This window comes from Phoxinus phoxinus, assembly GCF_949152265.1.
Source record: "Phoxinus phoxinus genome assembly, chromosome: 13".
NCBI classification, from domain to species: domain Eukaryota; kingdom Metazoa; phylum Chordata; class Actinopteri; order Cypriniformes; family Leuciscidae; genus Phoxinus; species Phoxinus phoxinus.
In genome coordinates, this window is record NC_136888.1 from 27,052,391 (window position 1) to 27,066,083 (window position 13,693).

The following is a 13,693-nucleotide window of genomic DNA, read 5'->3' on the forward strand; positions in this document are numbered from 1 at the left end:
TAAACAATATGGCACAATTCTGCAAAGTATTTACAATAATTAAATTGTTTAGATTTGGTAGAATTTTTTTGAAAGAAGTATTTTATGCTCACCAATGATGCATTTATTTGATTTTTTTTTTTTAAATACAGTAATTTGTGAAATATTATTACAATTAAAATAGACGTTTTCTTTCTTAATATATTTTAAAATATAATGTATTCCTGTGATGGCAAAGCTGAATTTTCAGCATCATTACTCCAGTCTTCAGTGTCACATGATCCTTCAGAAATCATTCTAATATGCTGGTTTTATGCTTTAGGAACATTTCTTATTAATATCAATGTTGAAAACAGTTGTGCTGCTTCTAGTGGAAACCCAGAGTTCTTTATTTCTTTCGTAAAAAAAAAAAAACTTACTGACCTCAAATTTTTTAACGGTAGTATATATCATTTATCGGTTTCACGTGGAAACAGTTGACTTGGCTTTTTTGTTTACTATCAGTGTTTATGAATCTCGTGAAAGCTAAAGTCAGCGTTTCAAGAGATGGGAGTAATAAAGCACCTTGTCAGAGCAGTTGACTTTGGCTCCATGCTGAAGCAGCAGCTGAACAATCTCCGCATGGCCTCTTCCTGCCGCCCATATGATGGGGTAAACACTGTACTACTGGGACAGACAAAAATCAATTACACACCGCAGAAAACACTCAAACCTAGAGACGAAATCTCATATAGGGCCACATTTTTAACCACACCTCAGACATCATCTCTGAGCATTTCTAAATGTACAATAAATGTTTGAAAGAGACTGGAACTGGAAAAGGCTGTGCGGACCTGTCCAGTGATGTTTGGATTTGCTCCCTTCTCCAGCAGTAGATCTGCCACCTCCACACGTCCCTTATAAGCGGCCCACATGAGCGCACTCCAGCCCCCCTACACAAACATACCAAGGTCATTAAATTCCCACATGATCGTCCTTAATAACAATCTCATAGTCACAGGACTATGTGGACAAACACATTTTCCCTGAGTCAGGGAGTGACTCAAACTACCGGCTGTCTCTTATCTTCCTTATTTGTTATTATAAGCTTTAGCTGCTTTTCCAGACAGCATTTATGGGCATCACACACATTTAGAACGCTTAAATGATGCCTATGATGCCCAAAGATCTATATATAAAGGAACTACACACATAACTGCTAATCTTAAATACAGAGTATCACAGGTTTCAGTAAGGTAGGAATTAAATTAATCCAGATAGACAGTGGAGGATACACAGTTTTAAGATTACGGCTTTGAATTTAACGTTAGTATAAATAATTAAAAAGATTGAGTGATGAAAATGTACAAATTAGTAAATAATATTTAAGACACAATTGTTTTTTAATTTGATTTATACAATTTTGTTAGTCAAAAAACATTTAATTTAATATATTTAATAAAAAAATATTTTATTTAATTAAACTAATCTGATTCAGATGTAATCAGTTCACAAATAATAATAAAAATGATATATTTTTCATTTTCATATGATGTAATTAAATTGCCATTTTATATAAATAATTCACTGATTAATTAATTTGAAATATAAGGAAATACTTTACAGTAAGGTCTTATTTGTTATTAACATTAGTTAATATATTAGTTAAAGAACTAATTATGAGCAATATATTATTACAGCATTTGTTAAGCTTTATTAATGTTAGTTTATAAAAATACAGTTGCTCATCGTTTTGTCATGCTAGTTCAGTGTATTACCTAATGCTAACAAATAGAACTTTTAATTTTATAATGTATAAGTAAATGTAAATGTATAAGTAAATATAAAAATGAACACTAACCAAGTTAGTTGTTACTGTAGTTCATGTTACCTAATGCAGTTCAGTTCACTAACGTTAACAAAGGAAAAGTGTTACCGAATATAATACAATTAATTTATGTAAAATTGATTGACAACAATATACAGCAAAAAAAAAAAAAAAAAAAAAAAAAAATCAAGGAGTTGAAGAAAGACATCATTCACAATGATAAGAACAACTGTTGATTTAAGTATAATTCCCTTCTTTAAGACATCCCATGTCTTTATTCTGTTTCTTACCATGTCTCGATGCTCCAAATTGGCATTGTTCTCCAGAAGTTCCTTCACCACTCCAGTGTGTCCCTCTTTAGCCGCTGAAATCAGTGCGGTCCAGCAATCCTAAGACAAGTGGAAAAAACTGCTTATTTAATTACATGGACATCTAAAGTTCCTGAGTTTAGATGTCTGTGGAGTTTCAGATCATACCAGCTGGTCATACCAGGTGGTCATAGTCAAGATTCTTCGACTGTCACCAGAAAGGTCATATACTATACTGTGCATATGCTGGTGTGAAAAGCTCAAAGTGTTTGTGCCTGTAAACGTCGTCATCTAGTCATTTACAAAATGACAGTGCAGGGTACCAATTATTTCGATTCTTCGCTCCACCCACACCTATGAAATCATACATCTGGTTAAAGAACTGTAGACACTCAGACATTAGCCATGTTTCCATCCACATACGTTTGTGTGAATTTTTGGATAATGGGTGGAATGGAAATGCTAATAAAATATTTTTTTTATACAATAAGAGGACATGCGATAACCTGGAAACATTTACAGAATAAATAATAAAAATAAAATAAAAAATCACGTGACCGTCTCAACAGTGGATGTGATTGGATAACTGTAATAACCAGCGGACCAATGCACAGCGTCATGTTGTTTTAGTTATTCTGAAATGCCTGAGCCCAAGTCTGTCATCAAAATGATTTGGTTTAATGACCTCCCAGAACTGTCTCACAGGATTGCCTTCACAAACATCAGGCAAGATACCATGACAGCGTTTATTGGTTTTCGTCAGATTGCTCTGATGCACACAAGTCATTTATGCTGTCAGATAAAAGAGCCACAGTGGCTTCCTCGATTGCAGCCTCTTCCATTTTTATAGCAGATATTTTGTGCCAATTTCCCAGGAAGTGCCTATTTCGTTTTCTTGTACACATAGGATGGAAACGGTGGTTTGTTTGCAAATGTTTTATGCGATATTCCACATTTGTGCATAAGTTAAATTCGCAACTTTGTATGGAAGCATAACTACTGACTTAGGTGTGACTGACAATCTTTGCTTGATGAAATCATGCCATTCTGTTCCAAAAACAAGTGCAAGTTTATGTTTTGCCTATTTGATATCTCATGTTGCATCTCTCTGCTGTGTGTGTTTTGTGTTCAAATGTGAAGAACTACTCACAATATCATCCAAATTCACGTTTGCTCCCCTCCGGATGAGCTCCTGCACGATCTCTAGACTGCCCTGCTCTGACGCCACCATGAGAGCAGTCTGGCCGTTCTACAGCAGAAGACAATGACTTAGTACATGTCAGTAATGGGCAAGCACATTTAAAAGAAATATTCAGAGTAAATTTCATCCTAATGTTTATGTACCACATGTTTGGCATGGTGTCAGTTATCAAGAACAATAGTTCCAATTCATTCCTCAGTGTGCAGAAATGAACAAGAGACATGTTTACAGTAAATACACTGTTTCCACAGTTTAACCATAACATTTAAACATTACACACAGCATGATACTGGTGTGACAGAACCCATTAAACAGAACTGTCTGTGCAGAGTTCAAATACAGTTTTCAGTTTCACATTTTATTTAGATCTATTGCTTGTAGTCTAAACAACAACAACAAAAATGTATCCATATGTGGTCTAAGTTATGCTGTAAAATACAATTATTATTTTTCATAACTTAATTTTTAGCACTTCAAATCAACACAGCAAATCTTGAGCTCATATATATAATTATGTGTGTGTGTGTGTGTGTGTCACTTTTAAAATCAGAAAATATGAAATCAGTTAAATTTTTTCTTTCATATGGGCCATTTACAACATTATATATGATTAATGACCAAATAAGTGAGTGGTCCAGTAATAAAGTAATGACTCCGAAGCTTTAAACTGTATGATATATATATTTTCATGTACTGTATATTTAACGAACACCAAGCTAAGTTACAAAAAGTAAGAAGCTATATTCAAGGGTTCCTGCACACTCACTTCACTTCTGGTGTCCACCTCTCTGTACTTGTCCAGATGAGCTTTGATGGCCGAAAGGTTCTCCTCCTCCACATAGCTGAACAGACTCTGAATGGTCAGGGAACTCATCTTCAGAGAGGTGCTCGCATCCATGGCTGTACTGGGAACTCCACTGGAGAACGTGGAAAAGAGCAGGACAGATACATCATTAAAGGAAAATCTCCTCTGTTCAGCCATTATAAAAGACAGGCTTCTCCTCCTGAAGCAGAGCAGATGTGGAACAACAAGACACACAGTAACAAGCCCAGTCTTGCTGGATTGCACAAACCATTCGAGTTAATGATGAACCGCATGTTAACTGGACAGACAGTGGGCGACTATCTTATCAATATCGATTAGGATAAAGCCTGAATGATGTGAAGTTAAAAGCCTCTAATGCTGTCTGAGCAATAAACAGGGACTACTATACCAATATTCTTTTTGGGCTTATTATCAGCGCACTACTGCCTACACACACACACAAAACCTTTTACCAAAGCTTATACCAAGTTGTTATTCTGAAGAATGAAGGAAGTAGTTCAAGGAAAGCCTCTTAATGGTCCTTAGAAGGGAAAAAAAACTAAGTTTGAGGAAATTAACAAGGCTTAACTTTGGCCTCAGAAATGCACACTGTATTCCTCATTAAAACACAACAAGCACACTTATATGGAAGAATTTGTGCTCTATATATCTATGAATCTTCACTGTGTGGAAGGAGAGGGGGAAAAAGTAACATGAAATTACCGGTATGTGAGCTAGTTTAAACAGTGGATTCAAAAAGTAGGGTAAAATGGCTGCCATTAATGTAAAATAATAAATCAAATATTCTATGTTTTCCAATATTTTTATTCTTATATTTATGCATTTTGACAATTTACTTGAATAACTGAAATTGCGTTAAAGAGTTGCATCTGAATTACACTATATAATTCTAAATAATAATAAAAAAATAATTATATATTTGTTTTATTAGCATATCATTAATTGAATTTAATAATTCATGGTTTACAATGATTATTACATAAAATAAAAACACCTGCACAAACCAATTTTCAGGAAGTCGTCTTACCCCAATAATCTAACTTTTAACATTTCACTTTAAAATCAAAACATTTTTATCATAAAAATCTAAATTAAGGACAGTATACACAAAATCGACAAAAAAAATAATGTTTATAATCAAACAAAAAATCTATTTAATTTCAATTTAACCTCAAAACATATTATTGATTATATGATATGCAAAATAATAAATTTTATGTATTATAAAACAATTTTAAAGCAAGCAGAACAATTATAAAAGCATAACCATTCAATAAATGCATTGAGATTTAGTGATATTTATGGTCGAGATCTTTTTTTCACTTTCTTACTCTTTTTGGACATCTATACGTCACACTAAAACTGTATGCATTTTGCAATTATTTACATTCAACTGGTGGCAAAACTTTTTAGACAATGTATGACATCAGCTTCACACACACACAACAAAACAGCATCCCACTTCATTATCTTCCTTTCAAATCCTATTTTATCATTTAAAAACCAAACAAAAATGTTTGTCTCCTGAATCTTAAATGACTCTAGGTTTGATGTTGCTATATATAGCAAAGACATTCATATATTTTAAACGTTTGTGTCCAAACACTTTTCAGAGGCAGTAATTTAGACAGATTTAAATGTTAAGTTTGACTATAACATGAGCATAAATCACTATAATAAAGCGTTCAAACAAAGTAAATAAGGCCAAAAGCGTGTACTTTTTTCCAGGGTCATTTTGCCAACTCAGCAGCCCCGGCACAACCCATCAAAGATGAAAGCCGGACACCATAAGCCACTTCCAGCTGAACACATGCCAAGCATAATAGTTTAAAAACACCCCCGGGGCCTCAGTGCCCAAAATCCACTTAGTTACAAAAGATACAAGTCCATATCGACAAACTTAAATATCGAAAGGTGGCAGATAGGGTAATGCAAAAAATCCTTTTCCATCAGCCTTTGTTCATCTCTGAACTGCTGACACACCCTTGAAAGCATCCCATCTGCCCTCCTGAGACATCACACAATGAAGAGAGCCAATCACAGAGAGCCCCTCAGCAGAATATTGACAGGGCAATGTTCACCCCCTCTCCCCAGCCCACAAAGACGAGTGAAGATAACCCATTCCTAACAGATAACCCAAATACTATGCTTTCATTCAACTTTATTCTTCACACTCAGAAGGCTGAGAATATGCAAACTCACCTTGAGCCAAAGTCCCTGTGAGAGGAGTTTAAAAGCCTGTCGATCCTTGTGCTGTTGATACTCCACTCGCGCTGTCAGTCAGACTGTGTACTAACAAGCCGACCGGGGCTCTGCCTGTCACTCCAGGCACTCATGAATAATGCACAAGGAAGTGTGATGCCCCACCTCTCTTTGGAGAGACGCCCAATGCACACACGTGCAGTGAATCCTACTAGTCAAGCTTAACTCATGAATATTAATGAAGTCTGATGTTATAAGTAAGCCTCCTGAAGGGTCCAGCTCACATGTAATTAATATTAATGAGCCACACCTATGCTCAAGGGTGGGTGTTAGCATACAGGATTTATGAAAGAAATTGTAATTTTTCAATTTCGGTGTATACTTAAATTTCAGTGTAGGCTACTTGTGTGTGTGTATATATATATATATATATATATATATATATATATATATATATATATATATATATGTAAATCTAGTTCTGTATAAATGTTTGTTAAAGGTCAATGGACTGGGAGCACATATGGATTTCACATCAGAGGGGAGCAAACAGCACTATGGCAATCTCTAAATATATAAACTGAGTTCTTATAATAGACATGATCTCTAGCCTAAAGTCAACAACCCATTAGAGAGAGACAGAGATGCTGGGTGAATGATGAAATTAAGTGTAGCATTTTTAGACTGGCCTATAATATAAGTAGAGTAACTTTTTATATATAGTTTACTTTGCAGTATGAATGATCGGCAGCAGTTGTTCGGCAACACTTGATCCATTAATACTAACACTTTACCTTCTATTCTCTATTATCTTTAAAAAAAAAAACATACTGCATTAGATTAAACTGGGAAGGGTCATAGCACTTGCATATTGTTGTCCTATTGTCAGTTTAACTGCTTCTATTGTTCTCATTTGTAAGCCGCTTTCGATAAAAGCATCTGCTAAATGAATAAATGTAAAAAAAGGTTTAAATACCTTAAGTTATAACATATTCAAAACTGATTTGGAAAATAACAATATTCATTAGAATTTAACATTTAAATTGATTGTTTTCCCCAATTGATTTTAAGGAGAGAAAGCAAAATAATAGAATTATGTTTGTTTTATACATACATACACATGCATTAATTGTTTAACGAAGAAGAAGAAAAACACCCCTGGAATTCCTTGGGGGTTTAGTTACTCACTCCTGGTTTGGGAATCACTGGATCCGTTTCCATAGTGTGGCACAACGGCACAGTGGTAAACAAGTTTACGCAAGCACCGCGAAAAACAACTTTTGAAGCAGCTCAAACCCGTTTGCCCACTGTCTTAAAGGTGAATATTATACACATACCATACTATTCTGAAACTGACAGCAGCATGGGAAATTAAAATGACGACTATTCATGCACAAGTGCTTACAAACAAACATTATATACACACTGCAACCAACACTGGAGTGAAGAGCACGTGTCCTGACAGCTGTAGCTGAACTGTGTACATCCACTGTTCTCTCTTGTAACAATGTTACAAAGCTACTACGTAGCATTTAAAAAGAATAAACTTACTTTGACTCACGTGAAAATTATACAAATATTTGACAAGAACTCAAATTTTTTTTTAAACACATCCGTTTGTTTCAGAAGTCCAAATGGTAAAGTAACTTACATCTCCCTGCAAGAAGGTCCAAGTAATTCGATATAATTCACGTAACTCTGTTGTTTTCCATAATCTTGCTTTACACCACAGCCATTTTGTGGGAACACGGGGTGTGTGGATGAAATTAAAATTAACTAGACATGTCCACACCCACTGTGCACAAAACACGCCCACTGACTGCAGGACAAGTGACGCCCATATTTATTTCTCTGTTTCTAATTTGACGATAGATAGATAGATAGATAGATAGATAGATAGATAGATAGATAGATAGATAGATAGATAGATAGATAGATATAACCCATCCGTCCATCTATATTCCTTCCATCAATCCATCCATCTATCATATTATGGTACGATACTTTTTTAAAATATGCATTCAATGTCATATCACTGTGGTAAACCAATTACCTATAAGAAAACCAAAAACACAGATGAATACCGAGAAGGAAAATATGTTTTATTTGTTTTGTGTCTGTCATCATGGTACTGGAATTAATTGTTCATGTCAAGTCCTTTTTTTAAAAGAAACATCGTTTTGCTTGGTCAACGTAGAGCACTCATTTCATCAAACAATTCAAATACTGGGTATCACATCTCAATTCATGATTATTACATAAATAAATGGAGACAGTGAGTTTTCCCCATCTGGACAATTCTCTAAAACTTGTTTTATAGTGTATATTGGTAAATTGATTTATATTGAAATAGCTAACATATTAGGTATTACTTTTCTTTTATCTCTCCACAACCTTATAACATTTCATTAACATCCTTAGTTTTCCTGTACACTGTCAGGTTATGCAACATCACAACCAGTCAGTAGGAATTACAATGGAAAAGTTAATTAGGCAATATCTGGAAAACTTCAGCTTCGCTTTGCATGTTCACTAAGGGCCACAATCACTCATTTTTGAATGACCACTAGAGACTAACAAGACAATGACAAACAACAGAACTGAGGTGACTGGTGGACAACAAATGCACTGTTTTAAAAAGCATTACAGTAGTTTACAGTTTCACACAGCTTTGGGTCATTCTTTGCAAAATCAGTAGTTACAAACGGTATGAAAATGACTGAACCAAAATTTTACTGTGCCTTCACTATTACTAGGGCCTTAACAAAATCAAGATGTTGATGATCTGTATTTAGATGAACAATATCTGAACAAAGGGACAATGTTTACACATAAACGGCAATGAACACACATTAAACATCATTCTATGGATGGAGCATGTTTACAAAATAAGTCTTTAACACTTGAACTCCATCCTGATTTTCCTTTGTTGCTACAATGAATGTAACAGTTTGGGGGCAAATTCATCCGTTTAACTTCTATTGAGCACATACTCCAACTGTTGAGTAGCACTGAGGTTTCTTGCATTGCTTCGGCAGTTTTTCCTACGTTAGCACAACCCCGACTTATTCCTACCAAAAGTGCAAATAGGGAGAGAGTGAAAAATAAATCCTCCCAAAATCTCAGTAGGTAAAAATAAATGTCAGTTTAAGACCAAATAAATCACTTTTTTGTTGTACAAACCTCTCACCCTGTTGTAAACCCGTACAAATAAAGTGATTTGTGTGTGCACCTCATGTGATTTGGCACTTTGGACATTTGAAGCAAGTTTTGCATTGAGGTGCTAGTTAGTACGCTGGTTACTGAGGGACATATTGCCTTGGGGCAGTTAAAACAAATAAGAAAAAATCTTTAAGAAAAAGAGACAAAAAGACTAATTATACAGTATATAACTGTGTTTGAAATTATATGCATTGTGAAAAGCGCTATACAAATAAATGTGATTTGAATTGAACTGTTACCAGCAGCAGAGATGCAGATTTATTAATCTTGCTAACACTGTTGGTACAGGGCTGTAATGCATCACGGTTTTACATGTCTGGAGTCTAAATACAATAAGACTTAAGAGAAGTGTGCTTACGAAACCACAGGGGGCTGGTTCAGAGCGTTTTCTCCAGATGGAGGCTGGTCAACTTCACGCCCAAGAATAACTGTTTCTTACTGAACTGGCTTAGTTAACATGAATACAGTGACACTCACTTTGGTAAACGCTTTAGTCCCTCTTCAGCCCTTCATTACCAAATTAAAAAAACGAACACGTAGAGTCGCTCTGACCAAGGGCTAAAACCTTTGGTATAAAATAAACACAACAACATAATTATCCAAAAGTAGATTCTGGGTGAAATATGAAAAAAGTCTGATTTTCCAGACACTGGATCAAATGAGCAAAGTTCTCTGAGGGGGGTCAAAGTTCAAGAAATATCCTTATATGATATCACAAAATGTACAGGTTTCTTTAGGGCCTAAGAGTACAGATGGATTCAGAGAAAAAAAAATAGATTTTGAATAGTTTAAGCTGCATGTACAGTACACTACCAGTCAAAAGTCTGGACACACAGCTTCATACTTTATTATTACTATTTTCCTCATTTTAGAATAATAGTCATCAAAACTATGAAATAAATGGAAGCATGCATGCTAGTTTAATGTATATATACATGTCAAAATATTTTTTTTACAATGTGGGAACTATGAAAAAACTCAAAATGTTAATCAAATCAAAATTATGTGAATCTTGGGATGCATTTAAACTGTATTGAAGGAGTTCCCATGCATGTTGAACACTGATGTTAGCTGCTTTTTCTTTTTCTTTTGTTCCCAAAACAAACAAGTTGTTATTACTATGGAAAAATGTCAAGCATTTATACCTTTAAATCAGCAGGTTTTTAAGATCAAGAGAAGCAAATATAGTTTGTCCAGACTTTTGGCTGGTACTTTACTTACTGCTAAAAATAATGTGATCCTTTAGCTTAAAGGGAAAGTTCACCCAAAAATTTGATCACGATATTTTGAAAAATATGGGTAACTAAATGGTTGATGTTCCATCGACTGATTGGTCAGCCATATTCTTCAAAATATCTTCTTTTGTGTTCAGCAGAAGAAAAAAATTCATACAGGTTTGGAACAATTTGAGTGCGAGTAAATGATGATGATTTTCATTTTTGGGTGAACTAACCCTTTAACATGCACCCATTGTAAAGATACAGGTTATTGCACTTACCATATATGTCTGTAACATAAAAAAACACAAACATGCTGAGATATTGAGTAATGTTGCAGTAGAAACATAGACGGTAGAGAAACATCTGGTCATTTGTCATGGTCTAAATAAAACGAGACCCGTGTGCCCTGAGGAAACCTTCCACCCATTAAAAAACAGCATTGATACAACCCTCAAATGCAACCAAAAGCCCTTAATAAAAAATAAAAATAAACAAAAATCACAGACAAAAACTATTTTCCAAATGAAGACACTCCCTTAAGGTGGACCCTTGTTCCCAAAGAAAGCAGCAGATATGAACCTACCAGAAAACCAGAGAAAGAATAAAGACGGAACGATGGCAAGATATAGGAACTTAAGGCCTGCAAGTTTGGCAACACACGACTGGACTTGTTTTCTTTACCGCACACATTTCCTTTGAGAAGAACTAAAACAGAACAGAGGTTACTTCGTTTAACCGACAATGGCAGAAACCCTCTAGGTACCGTGGAAGCTGATTCCAGTGCTAGACTTCCTGCACTAATGTAGTGAAGCTATAAGCCAACAATGACTGGTCCGTTCCTATGTAACACACGATCCCCATACGAGGCTTCTGGAGCTAAATATACGAAGGGTTTAAGGCAACTTCAGATTAACTGACACTTAAGTCAATTATATACCATATTCTATAATCAATCACCCCATTTTCATACAATCCTATGAAGATTTCCTATTTAAAACCAAAACGAGACCAACTCCAACAGGGCAACTATGGGGAAAGCGTCTCTTTTCTCTGTATTGTTGCTGGAGTTTATGCCTTGTTAATGTCACTGTCGGTGTCGTTTGGATCCGAGGGAGGAAATGGCCGCTCTGTGTCTCTCCGTGTTGATATCAGAGTTCCTCACAACGCAGCCCGTCCTGCCCTCATGTGGCTTTCTGCTTCTGGTTGCAGTTGTTGTCAGGAGAGGAGAGACAGTTCTGTTCGCTCGGCTCTTCCTGTTGTTTCCTGCGTCTGGACTTCACAGGTAAAACCAGCGCCAGCAACACGCAGATCAGGTGAATGTAGCAGTACCATGAGCTGAAAAGAGGAAACGACAGACAGCACATTAGGAATTTTAGTTATGTGATTTTTTTGTTCATTTATTGAATATACTTTTGATGCTTATACATAGGACAGGTAGTTTTACATAAATATTTAAATGAACCAAACACATATTTTTTTTAAGTGCAAGACATTTACCACTCATAGATTTGAATGAATAAAAAAAAATCTGATATAATATTTAATTTATTTGAATTAAAATAAATAGAATATAATTATTTTGAACTACAATTTTACAAAGAAAATAGTTTCCAGCTAAAATAACTAAACTCTTTTAAAATGGTACAGTTTTGAAAAACAAGACAAAAATAATGATTGCTTAAAATAAAATTATTTTTAGCATTGCAAAATATTACTTATTGACAAACAAGAAAAATTTATAGATATTTACAATAACTTTACGAAAGAACAAGTTTATTGTACTGATAAATCCATACTGCATGTCTGGATGACAAAATAAATAATAAGAAGAAAAAAATGTGTTGTAAACTATAAGCTACGTGGTTATTTTGGGGAGGAGACATTTAGGGGGGAAAAGTTGTGCAATCTTCTAACATTAGGGATAATAAAATATAATATAATAATGTGTGCTTTATATAACATTTGTTTTAAAAATTCAAAAACTTTAGCGGGTACACAAATTAAGATGAAATCTAAGCTTTACACGAGGCCTCCGATCTTTATGCAGTCGCTACATTATTTTCCAACAGGATCTTGGATTTCCCAGTGTTGTTGTCACTGAGATGAACTGAGCTCCCAATCACCTCAACATAATTTACATCTTCCTGGGCTGATCTCCCACGGCCTTCAATCTGATCTGCGCCAATCTCTTGACCTAATTCTGGCTCTTTAATGAAAATGCTTTACTGTATGTGTTCTTCAGGCAGACTCATTTAACAGCCTTGCTCCAACAAAGATATCAATTATCTCAGCAGAAGTCTTCCGCTAGCTCATAAAGTGTCACCAGACTCCGGCCTGTAAAGCCGTCTAATGAATGGAGCAAGACTGCGGCGGGCAGAGATAAAATCAGCCGCTCATTTTTACCTGTCAGCTTCACATCTTCCGCTAATAACTCTCATCAACGGCTCAGTGGTGCAGTTGGGTTTATAAATGACTCCCTGACCTGCTCTCTTCTTTATTAATAATTTATCACCAGAGCTCACTCATAAACAAACAGGAAGAGACTGTTGCATATTGCTTATCAGTCAGACGAGGTGAATCCTTAACGGCAGGGGTCAGAGACATCAGGAGTAATCACATACTGGTGCAAATGCATTACTGACCTATAAAACTTTAGTGAAGGCCCTACTGCCAGCAGTACAAATGGCACAACAGTGTAACAAATGGCGATCTGCGTGCTGAACCACGTGATCACGTCATAGATGAGCTTGTGTGTGTCTGAGCCCAGGAAGTGTTGCCTCACATTGTGTCTTACCTGAAAAAAAAGAGGAAATGGAGTAACTTTTAATGTTCAAAAGATATAATGAGGACTAAAAAACAATGATCCTTTAAAACATTTCAAACATAAATTATCATATTAATTCTTTAATCAAAAAAGTTTAAAGACAT

At 35.2% G+C, this 13,693-nt stretch overlaps 2 protein-coding genes across 10 annotated transcripts in view; both read right to left on the reverse strand.

The window, feature by feature from the left end:
• The window catches only part of kidins220a (kinase D-interacting substrate 220a), a 48,817-nt gene extending 40,737 nt beyond the window's left edge, over nucleotides 1-8,080 (reverse strand). For 4 of the 8 annotated variants that reach the window (XM_079632190.1, XM_079632189.1, XM_079632188.1 and 1 more), the window contains exons 1-6: nucleotides 7,975-8,075; nucleotides 4,062-4,212; nucleotides 3,245-3,343; nucleotides 2,077-2,175; nucleotides 813-911; nucleotides 544-642 (exon numbers count right to left, since the gene is read on the reverse strand). In XM_079632190.1, coding sequence (XP_079488316.1) covers nucleotides 544-642; nucleotides 813-911; nucleotides 2,077-2,175; nucleotides 3,245-3,343; nucleotides 4,062-4,193 — 528 coding nt within the window. In that variant the 5' untranslated portion in view covers nucleotides 4,194-4,212; nucleotides 7,975-8,075. Of the gene's footprint in view, nucleotides 1-543; nucleotides 643-812; nucleotides 912-2,076; nucleotides 2,176-3,244; nucleotides 3,344-4,061; nucleotides 4,293-4,573; nucleotides 4,642-6,323; nucleotides 6,392-7,974 lie in introns of those variants that run through there. The other 4 variants (XM_079632186.1, XM_079632185.1, XM_079632187.1 and 1 more) reach the window with 4 other exon arrangements.
• An 880-nt stretch (nucleotides 8,081-8,960) lies between these two features.
• The window catches only part of mboat2a (membrane bound O-acyltransferase domain containing 2a), a 241,599-nt gene continuing 236,866 nt past the window's right edge, over nucleotides 8,961-13,693 (reverse strand). For both annotated transcript variants that reach the window (XM_079632857.1, XM_079632856.1), the window contains exons 12-13: nucleotides 13,408-13,559; nucleotides 8,961-12,100 (exon numbers count right to left, since the gene is read on the reverse strand). In XM_079632857.1, the coding sequence (XP_079488983.1) occupies nucleotides 11,947-12,100; nucleotides 13,408-13,559 (306 nt within the window). In that variant the 3' untranslated portion in view covers nucleotides 8,961-11,946. The remainder of the gene's footprint in view (nucleotides 12,101-13,407; nucleotides 13,560-13,693) is intronic.